The sequence below is a fragment of the Trachurus japonicus genome, chromosome 7, assembly GCF_045865225.1.
Source record: "Trachurus japonicus isolate A0001 chromosome 7, Traja_1.0".
NCBI classification, from domain to species: Eukaryota; Metazoa; Chordata; class Actinopteri; order Carangiformes; family Carangidae; genus Trachurus; species Trachurus japonicus.
The window spans coordinates 898,467-921,837 of record NC_140913.1 but is presented as its reverse complement, the minus strand read 5'-3'; the positions used below and the strand labels follow the sequence as shown (position 1 = coordinate 921,837).

At 44.3% G+C, this 23,371-nt stretch overlaps 1 protein-coding gene across 1 annotated transcript; it reads left to right on the top strand.

The window, feature by feature from the left end:
- Positions 1 to 962: 962 nt before the first annotated feature.
- Positions 963 to 20,079, top strand: efhd2 (EF-hand domain family, member D2). Its single transcript, XM_085780693.1, has 4 exons — positions 963 to 1,540; positions 18,651 to 18,798; positions 18,885 to 19,019; positions 19,609 to 20,079. The coding sequence occupies exons 1-4, from the start codon at positions 1,248 to 1,250 to the stop codon at positions 19,738 to 19,740; spliced, it is 708 nt and encodes a 235-aa protein (XP_085636819.1). The 5' UTR covers positions 963 to 1,247; the 3' UTR covers positions 19,741 to 20,079.
- Positions 20,080 to 23,371: the final 3,292 nt, after the last annotated feature.

The following is a 23,371-nucleotide window of genomic DNA, read 5'->3' as shown; positions in this document are numbered from 1 at the left end:
CATGTTTTTTTGTTTTCATGATACATGCTACGTCTTTCACATATAATAATAACATGTTGATGGTCTTTGGTATGGGTATATCTACGTAGCATGTATAGAAGAAATAGGAAACTGGAACTTTGAGCAGTTGTCATCAATCCTGCTGTAGATTTGTTTAGAGTCACTTCTGCCCTGATGCTGAAATACATGGCCTTTTCATCTTCTTATGGTATAATCACTCTGTGTAAACAGCCACCATCAAGTAGTTGCTAATCTGCTTTGGGCATGATGCATGATGCCCATCAGCAACAAACCACAGTACACTGGTCATTTGTCCATTATTATCAACAGACCTTGCAGATCTGGAGCAAAGAACAAGAATCAGGTTCAGCTGTAGACTACAGGACACAATGCACTACACCTCCCCAGCGCATATGCATCAACTTCTGTGTTGATAACGCTATACTCAAAAAGGTGTTCACTAATCAGTATCCCTGGTCTTTGCTTGTTTCACAGAAAGGTATGAATTCAGTCTTGTTCACAAGAGAGGTGTGTGAAACAGGTGGGGAAAAATTGTTGTTGTTATTTGATTCTTGTTATTTACTGTAAAACACTAATGCAAATTAAATAGTAGTAATAGTACAAGTTTTATCTTCGATAATTCAGCGTTTGTCAGTAACCTGTGTACGAGTGAAGATGGTGGACAAAAAGAGGGCGGACAAAAAGAGGGCAGACATAAGGTTTGAAAACAACCTGACTGTGAACACGGTTCTGTTTACACGGCAGTCCCAGTCCCGACAGTGTGGACAGGAAAGGCACGCTGGGGCGAAATAAACATGGCGCGCAACCAAAACCCCCACCTGTCCTGAACATGGATCTATTATGGTCCTGAAGTAGGCACTGGTCGGGTTTGCTTGCCACGCGTGGGCGGGGCTGGACGCTGCCGCCCGTAACCACGACAACGTCTGCACGAGCCAGTCTGCGTCTTTAAAAGGTGTGGTGAGAGCGTGAGACAGACGGCCACTGAGAGCTACGTAGCTAATGAGCCATTACACAACTTCCTGGAGTGGAGGCATTTATCAGAGCTGGAGTCTGAGCCCTGGAAATTAGCACTGGACGTCAGATAAGCACGTAGACGGTGTCTACATTCATTTAGCACAAATACCCGAGCACAGCTCCTACACAGCGGGAACGAGCCGTTAGCTTCCTCTCTCTGACAGTTAAGTTACCGTTAGCTAGATAATAACGCCTCCTGCTCCTGTGTGAAAATGGCCACAGATGAGCTCTCGTCCAAACTCAGCCGTCGGCTGCAGATCGAAGAAGGAGCCGAGGAACCCGTCGCCGTGGACGCAGCCGGAGAGGAGAATGGCTCGGAGCCGGAGGAGAAAGCCAGCACGGCCAACGCAGACTCGGAGCTGGGAGCCAAGCTGCTCCGACGGGGGGAGCTGAACGACGGGCAGGGGGAGCACTGCCAGCCCAGCATGAAGGTGTTCAACCCCTACACCGAGTTCAAGGAGTTCTCCCGAAAGCAGATCAAAGACATGGAGAAGATGTTCAAAATGTGAGTGTGACAGGGTGGGTGGTGGCCCCCGGCAGCTTGGAGGCCACATCAGAGACATGGCTCCAGGCTAGTGCTTCCCCTTTCTAATCTGAGATGAGTCAGTTGCTTGTGTCAGGGAAGTTTGCTCATATAAGGAAGTTGAGCTGGCATGTTGCTCATGTAGGTCACAAAAGAGCCAAAATGAAGTGATAATGTTTTATCATTCGTGTAACACCAGTAACAAAGTACAACAGACTAACACAGTGTAGTATTGATTGAAGGAGATGGCCATTGGTCAGAAGCTGTACACCAGCATGTGGAAGTGAGGACTGACTCAGGAACAGATGTGAGAGCAGTCAGACATTATGAGATAACTGGTTAATAAGTGATCCAAGAAAACAGACTAATCAATAAAGAAAATAGTGTTTGCAGCTGTGCAGTCGGTTAGACCACATGTATCCACAGATTTCTGTAGCTGGAGGGAATGCAGGGTGGGGACAGTTATGCAAGTGAGTGACAAGGAAATGAGATAACAGCAGCCTTTCATTGAGTGGAGAATTGTTCTCAGTTCAGGACCTGATGTGGTCTGAGGTAAACAGAGAAAACAGTTTGTTTCAAATCCACTGACCCTGTCTCTGGAGTCACCTTGTGCATGTCGACATGTGGTTGTATTCACTGTGCTATTGGTGTTGGTTAACCTGCTGGGAAGAAGAAGAATACACAAACTGTGACAAGCTGCACACAGTGTAAGACACAGTGTTGTACATTTCATTGCCCTGTCCTGAACCTGGGTCACAGCAAAGAGACCAGCTCACACAGCTAAAATGCTCACATTCCTCATATCAAACAAGGATTGCCACTCAGTCATTACTTCCTGTTTTCAGGTGAGACACATTTTCATAAAGCATCAGGAAGATGTTAAACATGACAGAATAAAAAGGTAATTCCCTACTGCAAAATTCACTCTACACCATAATAAAAAAAACTAAAAACGGTCGCACTGTATATTGTGTAATTAGAATACAGCTGGAATGGTTATTATGCATGTACGTAGTGCTATAAATGCAGTATTTGTGTCCCAGTTTGGATCCTGTAGGAATGACTGAAGGGACTCCATGGCCCCAGTGATGTGATGGGTCAGTAGTTGGAAGATGTCATTCAGGTGCTTTGAAGTGGACATGGGCGTCGCACCCGTGGGGGATGGGGGTGTTTCGACACCCCCACTTTTATAGCAAAATAATTTCGTCCCCCCCACATTTTCCAATGGTAAACCCGTGTGCCCACCCCTCGCTGTGCACCAGCATACAAAAATGGAGCGCACCTCAGCCTCAGCCTCCTTACGCTGCATGAAAAGGCAGTGGTCGAATTGAACGAGCATTCAAGCAATCGCAGACCGTTGTCCGCAGTGATCAGCTCCGGTGACCGCGGCGCTGACTGTTTATCCCCGTATTAATTAAAACCAGACGCAGCCCGACACACGGTGCTGAAGCACGGACCAGCGCGGTCCAACTTTTAATTCTCGGTCCAGACTCCGAACCCGCGCGTCTGATTGGACACATGTCAATCGCTCTGGTCGGACCTCACCGCTGAGAACATGTGTGTGTGTGTGCGCGCGCGCGCGCGCCTGTTTGTGTGTGTGTGTGTGTGTGTGTGTGTGTGTGAGAGAGAATCAACACTACATTACCCCCCCACACACACACTCTGAGAGCAGACAGGAAAGACAGTAGAGCAGTGTTTTTCAACCTTGGGATCAGGACCCCATGTGGGGTCGCCTGGAATTCAGATGGGGTCGCCTTAAATGTCTAGTAGTAGGCCTAATTGAAAAAAAGAAATTACTGATAAAAATATATTTTAAACTAATTATCATTCTTTAAAAAAAAAAAAAAGATGAAAAACACCACACACAATCCTAAACAACTGTAAGAGAGAGAGAGATTTTTTGAAGTAATGATAGTTCATTTGTTTATGTTCTGTCTGTTCAGCAGGTGGTGGTGGGATTCATAATGGATTAGAATTAGAAGTGTATCTCAAAAAACTGGATTTTTACACCTATTTTGAATTTTACTCGAACACAAATACAAATAGAAATACTTTCCCCCCCTCAACAAATACAAATACCGGAGGCTTTGCACACCCCTAATTGCTAGTATTAGTGCATACTACTAAAATATTGATTGAGAATCGCATATAAGACCCAAATGACACGTTAAATAATACTGATAGCAATATACAGCACTTAAACGCAATTTTTACTTGGTTGGCTGGTAAATTATCTGCCTGGCTGGTAAAAAAAATTCACTTACCAGCCTAAAAAAGTTAGTTTTGGACCCTGATTGGAAGCTTACTCTTTTGGCGATCTGAGGTGGGCTCAGGGCAATTATATCTTTTCGAGAGAGTTTTCAATCCAGCCATGAAGTGCAGAGTTTTTTTCAGGAATGTCGTAGCATAGGTAAATCCACCATGATAACTCTGTGATAGTGATTAAAAATTGTATTTTGTGATTAAAACTGAAATTCAATTTCCGTTCTTTGGAACACCCCCACATTTAAAACCACTGCTCCGCGTGCTCTGGGGCAGATGTAGTGCTGTTGATAGCCAGATACATACCATACAGGATGTTGTTAGCAACAAGTTACATGAAGGCGTTTCACTCACATTTGCAGCAGGTGTGAATTTAACCGGGTTAATCCAGCGCTGTGGAAATGTTTACCGGTCACACTTTGTCGTGCACACGTTTCTGAATCTGATAGGAAGTGAGTGCTGCTGCCGGGTCGATGGAGGCCGCTTGCAGTATGACTGCACAGTGAGTCAGGCTCAGCAGCTGAATGGCAGGAATTCAGGGCCAGTGTGCGTTTACCATGAAGCCAGCAGCAGCAGCAGTCAGTGTGGGTGGTAGGTGTGGTGAAATGAGCCTTGATTACATCCCTGCTGGCCTCACATAGTGTTTTACTGAGACCTATGAAGTCCTGACAGAGTCCAGCCGTCTGACTCAACTGGACAAATTAGGATAAAAAGGAAGTTACTGTTACTAGCCACGATGCTACATCTGGTCTTCTGTTGAGGCATGTCGTCTTTTAAATCAGGTTGACACTGACGTTTTGTTTTTGCACGTCTGCAAAGTTGGAGCTGTTTCCATGGATGCTCTGCTCAGATTCTTGGGCTTCCTGGCATGTCCAGGCCTGTCCAGGTGGTTTAGCTGCACTACTTTGTACAGTCACTCTATGCACGGTCCCCTGCTAACGGTTCAGACCCAGTCACACCTGGATGGTTTCAGCGTTAATCTTGTGAGTTACAGTTATTCACATCTGAAAAGAGTGTTGAAGGAAGTATCCCCCTAATTAAACAAATCAATAAATGTCTAGAGAGGATTAGCCTGCCTGTGTTTACTGCACAGTGTAACACTAAGTGACCCTGTCCAGTCACAGAGCTCCAGTGTGATTGGATCCAGTAGTGCAGCAGGGATGACGTCTAACTCCAGATGTTGCTATCGCTCTAGTTCCCTCCGCAAAGAGCCAACTGGATTTTAGATGAAACAAACTCACAATCACCAGAAATAAATGGCTAATCATAAAGGCTATAAATGAACTACACTATGGTCACATGACGTCAACCGCAGCACTACTGAGCTTCCTATAATTGTAGTTTGATTTATCTCTGACCTTTTCTACAAAAGCCTACAACGTTTGTAGTGGTTGGGGGGGGGGGGGGATGAAGGAGCCAGGAGTACTAAGTCATTTCCTGGTTTAAGGACTCATCCCTGACCGACTCTGATTAATACTGCAGTATAATATCAATATACTAGTGTGTGCATGGATAAATGTTCATTATAATTCCAGTTTAAATTTGAAAAGAAAAATAACACAATTGTTGAATTCCTGCTTTGTCATTAGAGATTATGTGACAAAGATTTTTTTCCCGCATACTGTTCTTCACTTCGTCTGTTGTGCCGCTTGCTTGACGTTCCAGTTGTTTTCACACCTTTATGCACCAGACCAGTCGGCACAGAGACGGTGTGAGTTTGAGGGCTGCTTGGGTTTGAGTAATAAAAACAAGAACCCTGGAGGAAAATGAACATCCTCCCTCCATGTGAAATAAAGCCTTGTCTCTTGGTTTTTGACCGAGGTCTCTTTAGAAAACAAATATTTTAAAATAGACCTGGACCGGTGCCAACCACTGAGAGCAAGATGGAAAAAGATGGAATTAAAAGGTCCTGTGCTCAGAGACTGGAGGAGGACAATGACTGAACAACTCATACTGATTGTTTCTGCTCTCTGTGGGAACAGGTGCAGATAACAGAGTGTGTAAATAAAGTCAATAACTGCATGATAACGATCAGTAGTCCCTCTATTGACTACAAAGCGAGTATACAGGAAGTCATTTACTTGTCTGGACATGAACTCTCTCATTGCCAAGTAGGAAATGCTCAACGATGAGCGCACGTTTCCTGTGGCTGAAGTGAGAGCAGAGATGACTGCAGCTGTTATCTCAGCGCTGAGCAGCACCTGTCTGTTCCTTCCTCTGCTGAGGAAACCTATGTTAGCACATCTTTGCACATAGATCAGGTTGAAGCAGAGGCAGAAAAATCTTCTTATTGAAAGTAGAAACCTTGAACAGGACAGGGTGTAGTAATAACACATTCTTAAAGGGATATTTCAACATTTTGGCAAATTCGGCTGTTGCCATAATCCCTATAGTCATAGCAATAGGTTCGTTACCTTTAATTGTCGGTTCAAGCTGCTTTTAGATCGGCGGAGCAGAGACATGAGCTGCTTAGCTAATGCAACGGAGGCTAATGGAATTTCCACGTTTCCCTCATCAAACTAAATACACAATCCAACAACTCCAAAACGCTCTGGTGGACAAGTTGTGACCTGCACATTCACCACGCTATGAAATAATAACGTATAATTATGTAACATTACAACACATGAAGCAAATACTCAGAACTACTTGCTTTTGAAATCACTCACATGTATCACACACATGTTCCTGCTACCTCTAAAACAACTCTGTCTGGTAACGTTGTGTTATTATCTCATAACGTGGTGAATGTGCAGGTCACAACTTGTCCACCAGAGCGTTGTGGAGTTGTTGGATTGTGTATTTGATAAGTTTGATGAGGGAAACCAAGAAATACCATGAGCCTCCGTAGCGTAGCTCTGAGCAGCTCGCGTCTCTGCCCCGCAAATCGAAAAACAGCTTGCACCGACAATTGACCCTTCGCGTAAGCCCCGCCCCCTTGGTTACTGTTGCTACGGCGGGCAAGCTTTCACTCCCAGCCATGCTCCTGGCAGTATTTGGTATCGATTTCAAAGGAAATATCAGCAAATTTCTGGATAAACTGTTCTGAGATAATAGAGAGAAGAAGTCACAAAGATCATTCAGAGTTTTCAGTGACGTGACTCGCGCAGGAGGATAAAACATCTGTTCAACGACACGACTGGACAATGTACAGAGCAGCAGTAAGGACCGGTAATTTTACCGTCTATCAACCCACGAAGACTTACGTCATCTCACTGGTCATGAAACGTTGTCAAACTGCAAGTTTTTGGGCGATTGTGAACCACATACAGCTTTCGCTGCTGTTTTGTTTTCTCCCACCGCTGTATCAGTCAGTGAAAGCAGTCCCTGCCTGGAGGATCCCTCGCCTAAAAGCCCAGGTAAACGCGGTAAAAGTACAGCTGTCATTGCGGAGGTGAACATATGGTTATCCCCATATTTACACTTGCTCAAGTCGAAAAAAAAGTCAGCTCGTATCTGAACATCTCTATATTGCTGCTGCCGCCGCCGCCACCGCCATAGTAGCAGCAGCAACAACAACATCCTTCTCTACAAACAAATGTGTTTCGTCCTAGTCTCAAAATGTGTCCACAAAAGAAAACGTAATGACTCACTGTGGAAAGCTTGCCAGGCCTATAGTTACGGTTGCTAACGTAGGATTGGACAATAGCCGTTTGTGGGAGGAGTTGGCGAAGGGTCAATTAAAGGTAATGAACCTACTGCTATGACTATAGGGATTACGAATTTGCCAAAATGTTAAAATATCCCTTTAAAACAGAAAGACAATAATATGACAACTGCTATGAGTAAAAATAACACAATTGCGTAATAAGAATAACTGTAGCAGATGGCATTGAGCAGATCACGGAGTGACGAGGAGGAACACAACTGCAGAGAGAGCAAGCTGTGTGCAGATGGAGAGGAAGAGGAGGAGAGAGGACCTCGGTGCATCATGGGAAGTGCTGGCAGCTATGGGCGTATAGCTGCTGGAGATTGGCAAGAATCTGGTGATGCAATAAGTTTTACAATCGTAATTCAATGAATGGTGATGTCTGACAGCAGCACACAGCAGTTCAATTCTTTATGAACAGATCTGCATTTGCATGTATCTCAGTCTGTCAAACATCCAGTCACAGTGCTGCTCTTTGTCCAGCTGGAGCACTTCACTCCCTTCGGCTGTAAACCTCACTTATCTCAACAAGTGTTATATTGTCCTGAGCCAGCTCTGCATGCTGATACCGGTTGCTTCTATGTAATAATGGCTCTCTATTGTCCACATGGAGACAAGGTGTTAGTTCTCACTGCCTCCTCCACCACTGTTTCTCAGAGATGAACTAGGTTTCTGACCGTGTGCCTGTGCTCTCACACTGTCCTGCTTTGCAGCAGCAGCAGCAGCAGCAGCTGTGCAGCTCTTGTTAAATCAGCTGTGATGCCTGTGATACAATGGTGCTGGACGCCACAGAGAGAAAACACTGGGTGTAAATGAATGAAAGCCTTGGCAGAGAGATCAAATGCCGCTCGGCTAAAACGGTCTCTGGCCTGGGAAACAAACTCCAAACCCTTCTTCTTCTTCTTCTTCCGTAAACACACCACCACCACTGGCAAAGACCTTTGGAAAGTACCCATGAAGGGAGGGGCCTGGGGGCCGCTGTGAGCACTGCATTCTGGTTAATGTATTTCTACTTTAAATATACAAGCTTCCTCTCGGGTTTCTCCGGCCACCAGGGTCGCAGTTAGTTGAAAAGTGTTGTGTTATGACACTTTTCAATATTAAAAAGACAAATAAATCTGATTGACAAGAGCTGTGACACTGTTTATGCAGAATCTTCTGCACAGATTCTCCAGTAAGGAAGAAAATCTATGAAAACATAACTTAACTCATCCACAGAACATACTTTTATTCTGTATCTCATTATATCTCAACAACTCAGTCTCCTTCTATCTTGTTTTTTCTGCACTGGTTACTTTTTTATTGTTATGTGTTATTATTAGGGCTGGGACTCGATTAAAAAAATTAATCGAATTAATCAGAGGCTTTGTAATTAATTAATCGCATTTTAATCGCATATAAATATTTGACCTGAGAACAGTGAGAAGCATTTTTTTTCCACATGGATTTTAGGCTAGGTTTACACGAAGACGGTGTGAACAGAAGACGCAAAAGTGGCGTCGCGTCTTCACTTTTTATTTCGCGTCTACACGAGCGTTCTCGGGAGGAAATCTGTGTGCATACGGAGACGCAAAAGTGTGTACAAATCCATTGCTAATGCACGCCAGACCACTAGGTGGTGCTGTCACAAACGCCGCAATGCGTAAGCGCATGCGTAGAACCTTCCTTCTTTTCGTCACTGTGCCGGGAAATCAGAAAAGGAAAACATGGCTACAGCTAACAACAGCACGACCTCCAGTGTGATATTGCTTTTATACAACAGTGCTACGTGCGCATTTTAGAACAGTAATAAACTACAAGAGATTATGATTTGTTTGTTTATTTAATCATTTATTTGGCTCCGCCAACAGAAATAGTTCCGCAACTGGAAGGGAGACAAGGCTGTTGCCAGGCAACACATAAACATTTCATACTAGCTTGCTACTAGCTACAAGCTTTTCCACCGAGCTGCTTCAGTGCTGGTTCTGGTTCTGAGCCCGTGTCTGATCAGCACCGGAGCAACAGGACCAGCGTGAAGACAGACAGAGACGTTATCGATACCGTATTACATTTGTTTATCTGCTATGTAATCATTATAAACACAGTTGAAGCTAAGTAGCTGAGCTACGTGGCTAACAACAGCTAAAGCTAATATCAAAACACATCGCCGTCAAAACGTAGTTGCCCCGCGGCGATTTTTTTCCAGCCGGGTTTAGTAGAGATTTATCTCCAATTAGACGGACCAGGTCAGGTCCAGGTTTTAATGTTCAGGTCCGTTTCTAACTGTAGTAGCAGCAGAGAGATGGGGCAGCTCCTGTATGGGGAGCCTGGCTCTGACTTAGCTCCATTATAGCTTAGCTTCTGTCCACTGCTGAACAGCGGAGTGATAACGACCGTAAAAGGTTGCAGTGCTGTTATACTGTATATCAGCACTCATGGAACGTCTCTTGTCCAATCAAATTGCTCGGTTGGGACCTGTCGGAACTAACTGTTGTATAATTGTAGTTATTGCGGCCAAAGTAGCCTGCAGGTCTGAAGGGTGGATGTAATCCGACATGTTTGTTTGTATCGTGACGTCAACACGCCGACTTGACGTGAGCAGAACAGCAGATCTGAGCCAGTTTTGCGTCTTGGCCTGTTTAGGCGGAGACGCTGCGCTGGAGCGTATTCAACTTTTCCACTTTCAGGGGTGGTTTGAGATTTTTGCGTCTTCAAGCCCCAAAAACGCCGTCACCATATAAACGAAAGGCACTTCCGATAAAATATTTTATCGTCTTTACTCGCAAGCGTCTTCGTGTAAACGGCCCCTTAGTATACCATTGAATGACTGAATACATAAGCTTAAGCATTCAAGGTGGTACTTAACCAAGACCAACAGACTAGGGATGCAAATTATCGATTAATTCATTAATCTATATTTGATACATACAGATTAAATGGTCTTTCCTTCCAGTACACTATGATGATTACTGTAGTATTTAACTAGGCTACTTAAATCACAGTAGCATAAACTGATTTGTTAAACTCAGCCTGATGTAAACATTAATAAAACTCAGTAACCAATCACACAGGCAGCTCCATGTTGTCCCTGTGTGATGTTCAGGGACAGGTCAGGACAGTCTGAAGACAGACAGCTCTGAGGGTGAAGTCCTATCATAATGAGATGAGATGCACCTGTGACAGTGACAGGTCATATATATAGCGCTGCAGCTGAGCAATTAGCGCTATATAGCGCATTTAGCGTGCGCCCGTGTCTGTGTATCTATGTGCAGGCAGAGATCAGAGATGGTGTTTTAAATAACCATGCTAGCGTTTCACCAGCTCTCATCTCTGCCAGTCAGCCTCTCAAACTGCCGCCTCTCTCGCGTGCGGGCGCACCGCACGTAGACACACGTGAGAAAAAAAAAAAAAAAAATTTAAATAAGTGCGATTAAAATGCGTTAATTTTTTAACGCGTTAATTTTTGTGTAGTTAATTAATCGTAATTAATGCGTTAAAGTCCCGGCCCTAGTTATTATTCTACTCCACTTGGCCTCCCTTCCACTAAACCTGGAGGATGAGATGTGACTTGATCAGTAGACCTGATAGTAGCTGGAACAGCCAGTCAGTATCTCTTCCTCAGCTCTGTAGGAGCTGCAGGAAGTCGTCCACATTGGTCAGCAGAGCCAACAGATTCATGTTGGGTTCTTAAAGGGATAGTTCAACATTTTGGCAATTTGCCCATTGCCATAATCCCTATAGTAGTGGTTTGTTACCTTTATTTGTCAGTGCAAGCTATTTATAGAACGGCGGAGCAGAGCCGCCCGCGAGGTGCTTAGAGCTACGCTACGGAGGCTAATGGGATTTCTTGGTTTCTCTCATCAAACTCATCAAATACACAATCCAACAACTCCAAAACGCTCTGGTGGACAAGTTGTGACCTGCAAATTCACCACACTATGAGATAATAACACAACGTTACCACACAGAGTTTTTTTAGAGGGAAATTCATGCAAAACCGCCCGCCCAGTTTTTCATCAAGCAGTCAAGCTCAAGTGTATTTCCCTCTAAAACAACTCTGTCTGGTAACGTTCTGTTATTATCTCATAGTGTGGTGAATGTGCAGGTCACAACTTGTCCACCAGAGCGTTGTGGAGTTGTTGGATTGTGTATTTGATGAGTTTGATGAGGGAAACCAAGAAATCCCATTATCCTCCGTAGTGTAGCTCTGAGCAGCTCGCGGCTCTGCTCCGCCGTTCTAAAAATAGCTTGCACCGACAAATAAAGGTAACGAACCTACTGCTAGGACTATCCACCTTATTCCTGGGGTCGTTACTGTAGAAACGGTTATGGGTGGAACTTCCGGTCAGCACCGGAAGTAGCAGTGAGCCATTGGCTAACAGCAGTGGTTGCTAGCGGTCTTCATTACTGTCAGCGGTTTATTTGAAAGTTTTCACATTGTTTTCTGTTTTCTTAGTTAATTCGGTAGATGAGGCAATTCATGTGGTGATAATAGACCGGTTATTGATCCATGGTGGTGAGCGCTCGTAATTAAAAAAATCAGCTCGACTGAAGAGAGGGAGTAGCGCTGTTTGGTTGACCCGTCTGCAGCTTCTGGGGGCTGCGGGTGGAGGACTGGACTGTGTTGGACGAGTCAGACCAACAGGTCCGCTTGGACCGTGGCCACTCGGACCAACAGGTCCGCTCGTACAACGTAATCTGGGCAGGAGACCGAGAAGTGGACGGGGCTGAACCGGGAGAGAGGCAGCCACTGGGCGTGTGTGTGTGTTGTGACGGGAGTGAGGGGCGCGCCGCCCGTCACAGAGGAGAAATGCATTGTAATGAATGTAACAGCCCCCCCTCGAGATTATTGTTATTCTGACACATGAGTTAAATAACAGCTGTGTTTGAAACCACGCTGCGGTTCGTAATCGCGGTGCAGAAGAGTGAGTTTGGAGCTGACGAAAGGAGAGAAAAAAGAGAGTCGGTGGGAAATGCTCATTGATTAGAGAGACAGCGATCAGCTCCGCGGTGCTGACGAACCCGCTTTAATATGACAAACTATGGTTGTGATTAAAAGAACCTAAACCAAGTGGAGTAGAGCTGAGCTGTAACTGTGTAGTGGAGAAGGGGCAACACACGCTATGCGCACACACGCACACGCGCGGTCGTCCCCCCAGATGCGGCTGCATCTCTCCAGGACACTGGTGTGTGTGAGTGTGAGAGAAATAAAAGCTGTGACTTGCTTGGGCAGACGTTGTTTGGTGTCACCCGCTGATTTGCACAGGTACATACATATCTAGACCCCGAATCTATAAGACTATATGTATACAAATATGTATAAAAAATTGCCCTAAATGATACACGCAATTTTATGTTTACTGTTTCATTCCGTGTAAACGTTGTGTACACTGACACACCCCTCTGTATCAAAAGTATAGGTCTTTATGATTAAAATAAACTAAATGGATTTTTTTTTTACTACAACTTTGTTGGTTGGACACTCGGATGTGTCTGTGTGTGGTCTTATAATAGATCCATGGTGAGAACCTACAGTAAAATACTCCGCCCCCACCACCACCACCACACACAATCCCTGAGAGCAGGCAGTAAAGAGGTGAGTGAGAGAGAGACCCCCCACACACACACATATGCATTTCTTTATAAAAGAGGAATGTGTTTTAAAATAAAATTATTCCAACTTATGAGGCAACTTTCCAGAGCTAGCAGATAGCTCGTTGCCTCAACAACTGAAGCAACCAAGTTAACAAGTAGCTAAATATGCTACTGTACGTTATCTTTTTATCTTTGGCCACTTTTTTAAGTCGTCCTCACACCTCACAATATTAGTAGGCAGCGGTATTATGATATTGTCTCGTTTGAGTTGTAAAAGGTGGTGTTTTATGTCTCTAACGCTCGCAGAAAGTGGATTAGCGCGTACTGTTAGCATGTAAACAAACGCTACTTCCGGTTCGCACTGGAAGCTGCGCCCATAATTCCCGCAAAGCATCATGGGAGCTAGGAATAAGGTGGATAGGGATTATGGCAATCAGGGTTTCCCCCAGTGTATTATAAGCCTGGCGGCCCGCCAGGCCTTCCTTGCCCCCCCGCCAGGCTAAGCATCGTTTATTAATTTTTTTAATCAGTTTTGATACTCCATGTCGCTACCCGATCTGCGACGCTACCAAACAATCACAACTACCACAACACTCACTGAATAAACGAGTCTGCCGCGGCTGTCTTATGACGGACCTCCGCGGTTTTTATTTTATTTTATTTTATTTTTTAATCATTTTCACAGTACCGTATTTTAATTTCACAGAACTTTAAGCATGTACGCAAATCGGACAGTGCCCAAATGAAGTTTGTCCAAGTGGAGTTGCCGTAGGCAGCTGTCCAAGATGGCGGCCGGTCTGCGCATGCGCAGACCAGTTTTGTCACAGATCGGGTAGCGTCGCAAATCGGGTAGTGACACTCCATAAACACGTGATCAGGTGTGTCTTTTTCATCACCTGACAATGTCACAACTTCGTCACGCATAACGGGACACGTCACGGACATCATGCTCATCAGCCCGCTGCTTCACCAGCTGACCGAGAGGAACGCACCAAGTCCAAACGTTAACGTGAGCGGAGCCGCAGCTCCAGAGGCTCAATCAGCTGGACAGCTGCTGCAGCTGTTAGCTGTTAGCTGTTAGCTGGTAGCTGTTAGCTGTTAGCACGTCGTCCCCTGCCATAGATATCCCCTGCAGCGTCAGAGTTCCAGACTCCTGTGAGCCGCGGGGCTTTGACCTGATGTGAAAATGATCCATTGTTTCATTTTTCAGCTCGTAACGTTTGCGATCACACACGTTGTCTTCTCTGGTCTAAACAATAGATCCGTGAGTGTCACGTTTCCATGACGACTGACCGGAAAAAGAGCGTGGTACAGTCATAACCCGTTTCGCAAATACCGCCATCTTGGACAATGCATTGTGGGTATGCACCGATGCACTCTGGGATTGAAAGCGTCCAAACAACACCGCAGCACCGTGCTCCGTGGCTCTGACAGACGGGCCATGGCCGCAATGGACACAGAAGTTAACTTTAGTAATATGACGGTTAGTCATAAATGTAAACGGAATCAAAATAAAACTAGTGAAACTAGTAGGGGTGTCACGATTCTCCAAATCCTCGATTCGATTTTATTTTCGATTTTAGGGTCACGATACGATTCGATTCGATTCTCGATTTTCTTTCTTTTTCTTACAGCACAGACGCCTATGCTATTTTTAGACTAGCCTAGTCTATGATCATTGGTTTTATTCATCAAATGTTGTACAGTAAATCTTATTTCAAAAGATGGGATACATATGAGTGATGCAACTTCCATAATGTATCACATTAGGCACTAATGGTCACATTTAAATAATTTCTTTACAATATAAAGGTAACATGCCCCCAAAAATCATGATCCAGGGGCCAAAATTTCCCCCAAGGTTTTGAAACAAATATATTTATATCTGTACATTATCATAATTTTATTTTCATTAATTTACCGTCGTGTCTCATTATTCTCCTGATGTCGGCTTAATGTAATGTAAACGAGATTGCGCTGATACGGAGAGTCATGTGACAGACAGCGGGGCAGAGCTGCAGCTGCAGCGCTGCCATGGACCTGATGATCAGGTCCTGATCAGACTGGCGGTGGCTCACAGTCAATCAGTCCCGGATCCTCCACCGTCACCAGATCCCCCGAAAGCCCCCGCAAATAATACACAAAGCAAAGTTGCACCTTTTCGTCGGCTTATTATTTGCAGTTTTTTTTTATTTTTTATCTTATAACGTCTCTGCAACATGCGGCTCTCAGTGCTTGTCGGTGTTGTGTAGTTAGAGCTGTGTCTCCCTCCTGCTTCCCAGGTAGGAGGGGGACAATAGCCCACCAGGGCTGGGTGATAAAACGCTATAAATTGTGAAATAGGCTTAACTTTTCTTCGATAGAAATATGAGACGTGGTCGATAGTTTTCATTCATCCATGTTTTGGCAAATAGCCAATGATAGTTGGAGCGGCGTGGTGCTGCACGTGAGAAACTTGTAGGAACCCTGTGAGAGTTGCGCTGCGCCGAACCAATCATGTGGCTGGAATAGAGCCAGTCAACATGTGCATTTGTTTAGGTTGCTGCAGACTTGCACAGCAGCTGACACCGCCGGTAAAATAAAAAAAATCAAAAAGAGAGAGAGAGAGAGAGAATGAGTGAGTATTGTCTCGAAATAAAAAGTAAAGGAGAACTCAGACCAGTGACTGACAAGACGCTTGGTGCGCAATGGGGACAACGGGCAGTTGTAGCTTTGCGGGCGGGGGGGGGGGGGGATTGTCGATCCTCTCTTTGACTTCGATGCTCGAGATCGTGGCGTAATTTCGATCGATTTCGATAAAAAATCGAAATCGTGACACCCCTAGAAACTAGTAAATCAACTTGGAGCACGAGCGTTTATAAGAACCAGGCGCATATTTGCAACAGGCTACTTATTTTTGCAATGACCAGCACTCATTATGCACAGAACAAGGAGGTCACTGCAGGAACACTGGAATAAAACTACTTTAACCCCTGACATATCTTTATTGACATCAGACCATAAATACGACAGCTTGTCTGTGTTACCACGACACAGTCCTTATTAGTCCAGCACAACCTGTCACACTCCCGTTTTTGTGTGTCTCTGTGTCTGTGTGCACCTGCATGCGAGAGAGCGAGCGGGAGGAGCCGCTGACTGACAGGTGAGGACGCTGTAACACAATATTATTCTATTAAGGGATGTGAACATGTACTAAAATATGTACACGTGTAAACTGTGCAAAGCTTTCCGTTTTAAACGTGTACACGGTACGGTTGCCGCCCCCCCTCCCGACACATGACAGCTGTAACCTGTGGTTCGTAATCACGGCCGTAGCCGCTGTAATATGACGAACCCGTGTACATATTTTAGTTCACATCCCTTGTATATGACCAAATAGTAATAGGCTATGTGTTACAGCGTCCTCACCTGTCAACAGCGGCTCCTCCCGCTCGCGACACAGACACACAGAGACGTGACAGGTTGTGCTGGACTAATAGAAGCTCTGATCTAGGAGTGTCAACATCTAACAGGTACACTGATAACAAATCATAACCGTTTAGAAAAATCAATAGTCGTTTACACGTCTTTTCCCCCCCTCCTCCTCGATCATTTCTCACCAATATATATTTTTAGGGGTGATAATGTTGCCTGAACTGCGTGTCAATTCCCCCCTCTATCTGCGCGTAGCCTACCGGTCTCTTTCCAGCTGTCCCTTCAGAATAAAGGCCGAGGGGGGAAAAAACAACAACAACACCGACTCCTCCGGCCTGTACTGCGAAGGAGACTCGGCTTTGTGTTCATATTCCATCTTAACAAAACCTCAAGCCCCGGTCCGAGTTAACACGGTACGAAGCTGGTTATCAACTTGCTGCTGACGCTCAGCTCAACAGGTGAGCAGCGTATTCCCTCAGCTGAATATCTGTAGGCGGAGACGCTCAGAGAGAAAGTAAACAGCAGCGGATCAGCTGATCTCTCCCTCCGTACAAACGCAGACAGAGGCGGCTGCCTCAATTTTTATAATTCAGAAAAAACCCTGGTAGTAAATGTTTTCGAGCCGAACCTGTCCGGTCGTGCCCGGTCCGATGACTGAGCCAAGGGAAGAGCCGGTAGCCTAAGCTGTGGCCGTACATTTATTCAGAAAAGGTGTAGGCTATTGGTGCAGATTAAACTTGTAAATGAATGCTGCTCTCGATCCGACCCTTCCTTCTATTCTGACTCTTTTGAACAGTAACAACAACAGAGATTATATTATAGATTTTCTGTGCTGAGCATAAGAATTGTTTGAAATTAATAATAAATAAAAAGCCTTTGTTAGACACAAAACAAATTGTAAACGTTGACACCCCTACTCTGATCAGCTCCTGTGTCGTGGTAACACAGACAAGCTGTCATATTTATTGTCTGATGTCAATAAAGATATGTCAGGGGTTAAAGTAGTTTTATTCCAGTGTTCCTGCAGTGACCTCCTTGTTCTGTGCATAATGGGTGCTGGTCATTGCAAAAATAAGTAGCCTGTTGCAAATATGCGCCTGGTTCTTATAAACGCTCGTGCTCCAAGTTGATTTACTAGTTTCACTAGTTTTATTTTGATTCCGTTTACATTTATGACTAACCGTCATATTACTAAAGTTAACTTCTGTGTCCATTGCGGCCATGGCCCGTCTGTCAGAGCCGCGGAGCACGGTGCTGCGGTGTTGTTTGGACGCTTTCAATCCCAGAGTGCATCGGTGCATACCTACAATGCATTGCGGGATGTCAAAAATGGCGGTATTTGCGTAACGGGTTATTGATGTATACATGACAGGCACATGACGTACTGTATAATATATTATACAGTACGTCATGTGCCTCTGTAACGTGACTCCAGATACAAAAAATCTCGGAGAAAAGAAAAAAAAATCTGAGAAATAACGCTACACTTCAACAATGGAGACACCAGGCAGTAGTTTTTTAGTTTTTAATGCAAAGAGTTGATGTTATTTATTTAAATAGTTTTTTAGGCTATGATTTGTGGTTGATTGAATAGTAGGCTATTTCAAGAGTGCCTTTCTGTAAGACTCTGCTATAGGTGTTTAAATATGTTACATAAATGTCTTATAATAACAAATGTTTATGATAAATTATAATATTTTCAAATTTCCAGTCAACTTTTAACATTGATCTTAAGGCCTTATGGAATCACGCCTTCTAAATGCTACTGCTCCATTAATGAATCTGTTACCTACAGGGCCCTGCCATCAGTCAATGGTCAGGGTCAGGCCCCTGTCACAGAAAAACACGCTTGGGCACCGGTGGCCCGCCGATGGGCCGCCGGTGCCACCCTACCACCGGGCTTAACAAGTTTTCTGGGGGAAACCCTGGGCAATGGGCCAATTTGCCAAAATGTTGAACTATCCCTTTAACATTTGTTTAGTGGGAATGTTTTTAAATAGATATAGATAAAAAGATACATATTTTTAATTGTTGCATACAAAGATAAAACCAGGGATAAAAACAGTACAGTGAAATGCAAAAACCAAGCGCACAACTGTTATTCATTGTTTAACAGGCTGCCTACTGCAGCTATACCTGGTGGAAGATATGGATTTTCCTTTTCTTCCCATGTAATGAAACACCTGTGTTCAGGTATGACGCTGGTAAGGACAACTACATCGACCTAATGGAGCTGAAGCTGATGATGGAGAAGCTGGGCGCTCCACAGACTCACCTGGGCCTGAAGAACATGATCAAGGAGGTGGACGAGGACCTGGACAACATGCTGAGCTTCAGAGAGGTGAGGGGAGACGGGACAGAGCCAGCTCACTTCAGTCAGAGACTCTGTCTTCATCCATGTGTCTCTGCTCTTCCTGTCCTCCTCAGTTCCTGCTGATCTTCAGGAAGGCAGCAGCAGGAGAGCTGTCTGAGGATAGTGGCCTCTGTGTCCTCGCTCGCCTCTCTGAGATCGATGTCGCCACAGAGGGAGTCAAAGGAGCCAAGACCTTCTTTGAAGCTAAAGTAAGTTGAATCTGAACGTGTACACGTCCCAGATTTACAAGGCAAAGAAGGACAAAAGTACACACATTTTTAGTGATGACACACATCACTAGTGATGTGAAGCAATTCAAAGAGTGAAGTGTGTCTATTTTCTCCTTTCTTGCCTTGCCTTTGGCATGTGCTACCCTATCAAGTGTTTTTGAGTTCTCTGTTTTATGACAGTCAGTGCTGTGGGCTGAGTGTTTGAGAAGAGGACAATATGAATATTTATAGCATTTGGCAATTTCTTTGCTTTATGCCTTTCATTATCTGTAATAATGATAATGATAATAACAATATGAAAATAATACCACTAGGCTGCTATGCTTTTTGTTTTATTGATTTCTTTTGTTGTCATTTTAGTTTTTTCTACCTGTATTCATACACATATCATCAATCACAAATTCAGTTTCAGGTCAGGGGGGTGGGGAATGTTCTTTGCTCGCTTCAAGCCCCGACTCACAGTGTTGTAGCTACAAAAACAGATTATCCTCTACTGACAACAGCTCTTTGGGATTCAGTTGTGCGTCTCAGTTCTTGGCTCCACCACCTGACCGCTGTTTGCTTCCAGGTCCAGGCCATCAACGAGTCCAACCGGTTCGAGGCCGAGATCCGCCAGGAGCAGGAGGAGAAGAAGAAGCAGGCCGAGGAGCAGAAACAGAGACGAGCCGCGTTCAAAGACCTGCAGTCGGCCTTCAAGTGACTACCTCTCTCCCCTCAGGACCCTCACTCTCTGTGCTGTACTAATGCTGTTAGTTTGTCAACGCTCTGTGTATGACAGTGGTAGACGTGAGTCAGCCACAGGCCCCAACATCCCAGACATGCTGATGACTAGTCTACGATGCAGTCGACTAGATACGCTATGAAAAATCACCACTGCCCATGCTTATGCAGATAATCGCTAAAAAATATGTACCATCATCTGTTAATGTAGCTCAGTCACACCTTCAAACATCCAAATACAAGCTAGAAAATACTGAGCTACATTAACAGATGACCACTACAGTTTTTACCCCCAAATCAGCTGTGTGGCCCCTGTGCTAGCACAGCAGGAATCACACACCCTGCCCCACCCCCCCCCCTTCTCCATTCGTATTTCATTATCTCACACAAACACACACACACACACACACACTGTTGCAGCCGGCTGTTGTGATAAATGCACGTATTGCCTTGACCTGGCGACGGTGTTCGACCCACATTCAATTGACTTGATTGATTCCAGAGCTCATATGTCACAGTCACATGATCCGTGTGTGTTGAGTGGTGCTGTACATGTTGGGCTGACAGGTCAGTGGGTGTCCACTGACAGCTTTAACATTAGCTTCTTATATTAAAGGGATAGTTCACCCAAAATTCAAATTTCACTCATTATCTACTCACCCTCATGTCGATTAAGAGCTGTGAGAATTTTCAGAGTCCTCCGTTCAGAGTTACGGGGGGGTCCGCGCAGCAGTATTTGTCCATATAATGGTTGTCAATGGATACCAACTTTCTTCATCCAAAAAGACACACCAAAAAACATCCAAATACCTCCATAGTGCTCGTCTGTAATGTCCCTCTTGTATTGAAGCCCCGACATGAGAAATTGTTCCGAAAAAAATTAAATAAGTGTATATTTTAAGCTTGTTTGTAGTGGAATCTCGCGTGATTTGCACTGACCAGCGGAACAGTTTCTCATGTCGGGGCTTCAATACAAGAGGGACATTACAGACGAGCAGTATGGAGGTATTTGGATGTTTTTTGGTGTGTCTTTTTGGACGAAGAAAGTTGGTATCCATTGACAACCATTATATGGACAAATACTGCTACGCGGACCCCCCCCCCCCCGTAACTCAGAGAAGGAACGGAGGACTGAAAATTCTCACAGCTCTTAGTTGACATGAGGGTGAGTAGATAATGAGTGAAATTTGAATTTTGGGTGAACTATCCCTTTAACAAGTGTCTGTCCTGTCAAACTCTGGTCGTTTTCCCCATCAGCTCTAGTTTTATTCACCAGCCTCACTGCTGAGATGTGACTGTCTCTAACCACAAGCTACTTCCTGGTTCAACAGGATTTCACAGTCATTTGGTTTAGACCTGATGGAAACAACAGCCACACTGCGCCACACACACCGCGTTCTCATTCTCTGACCTGATGAACCTGCAGGATCACTACAGCACCGTGCCATTCCAGCAACTAAACCACAGCTTCCACTGCTTTTAGCCCCCCCCCCACCCCTCCACCCCCCTGCTCCTCTCTCACAGTCTAACTAATGTGACTAATGTGAAATCATCCTTCCTGAATTCAAACCAGCCTTGAATGCTAAACCGCTCATTCCCTGTGGGCCCTGGCTAGTTAGTGAGACCAGCTGCTGGGGCCTGTGTATTCTCTGTAATCAGGTAAATCTTTTTAGCTAAGGGATTTGCACATTTTGCACTTACTGGTCATTTGATGTTAGTTTGTTAATCAGTAGATAGTAGACTTGACTTTATGTCAGTTGTTGACTTTATTTCAACATCGTCTTTGAGACTTTGTGTTAATCCTGAAGATTATTTCGTCGACAGTACAAGTATTAACACACCAGAGATTAGACAGGCCGTAGTTCATTTGGAATATAATCCAACAGCCGCACATGATGGGACCTTAAACCTGTTGGCCTTTAGTTGTTTTATCTGTTCAAACACCTATAAACTCATCAATTGGTTGAAGTGATTGTGATGTAACCTGGCGACGTAACGTGACCTCACCGTTCTCAGCAGCCGCTCCTTCTCTTTCCTCCTCACTTTACTTCCAGTCCAACACCACTCATCCAGCGCGGCTCACTAGTTCCTTCACACGGCCACTGCGTCAGTTTGATTAAAAATTTTAAATTTACAAATATACAGAGCTGTATTAAATGCATGTGTGGGAGTGAAAAGTAAATACTACTGAGTGTTTAATGTGTTGTAATGATTAAATTGTTTCAAATTGTTGTTTCCAGTATAAAATTCTACAAGAAAAATCCTGAGAAGTGAAACGCTGTCATACGACACCATGATCTGACTTCTTTTAAATAAGATTACATCTTCAGGATTATCACTCAACATGTTCAGTCTTAATCTGATGACTTTAGTTTTTGTATCATGGCACACAACAATATAAATTCTTTTTATAAGAGATTTTTCTATCTAAATGCTTTGCTGTTGAGGAACTTTTGGATACTGTATAAAATTATGCAAGTTACTGATCCTGCAGCTTCCGTCCACTCCAGGACGTCCCAGCACCTCGGTCACAGCCCAAACCTTCCTCATGAGCAACTGAACAAAGATTTCCTGACAGTATGAAATGCAGTTGTGATTTAGTCAGATCTATAATGTGTTTTTATATTTGTAGAGTACGATCTGTCCCCAGTCATTTCCTGTTGTAACTAAACACTGTCACATTTTGGATCGTAGTGTTGAGTTGTGTTGATGCAGACTCTCAGTGCCAGTGTTCAAAACAAACACCATTGGTGTTGTGTAGTTGTTGTTGAGCCCTGTTTCTATATGCAAACCCTTCACCGTCACATCTTGTCCCTCATGATACCAGCACTGTGTTGTAGTGGAGGTGGAGGTATTTATTTCCAAGGTCGACGTCCCATTAAGCCTCATTGACAGAGAACAGTGACTTCAGTGTGCACACAGTGGAGTCCATGTGTTCTTCTACTGATTCATTCCTTCATGTCCTTATTTTTAAAGTGCCAAATGTTTAGACTGCTGTCATTAAGTCCAGTTCAGTGGAGCTGTTCACTCCACAGCAACACAAGTGAATGGAGAGGGAGTAGATGATGGGATGCAGTCATTCAGTAAGCTGGCTGGTTGGTACGCTCCATCATCTTCACTGTTGTCTTGGATTGAGCTTCTCCTTGTTGCTGTGTCCTCGCTCACTGCTGATCTTCAGAAACTCAACTGTGAAGTGTGTTGAATGTGAAAACTTCACTGTGAGCTGGAGGGAGTGTGTGCAGCCTCTTCTCTATACAACATGATCAAAGAGGGTTGAACTACGTTTCCCTTCTGTATTTTTCATTTCATTCCCTTTTTTTGTGTTAGTACTGGCGTTTGTATTGTCTTGTATGCTGATAACAAATGAGGAAATGCTCTAATACATCTTTATTTTAATTTTCAATAAAAATGTATCCTTTTGTCGCAGAAGGTTGTCTCATCATTGTCTTATTGTTCAGTGTCAAAGTGAGATCAAAGCCTATAGGTCTGAACAATTGGTCAAATCATGATTTTATAATCATAACAATGTCCGACAAAATCACCAAACACACAAACTAAAGACAAAGACTGAGCCATTATTTACTGTAGAAGAATACACTCAGATGTACAGG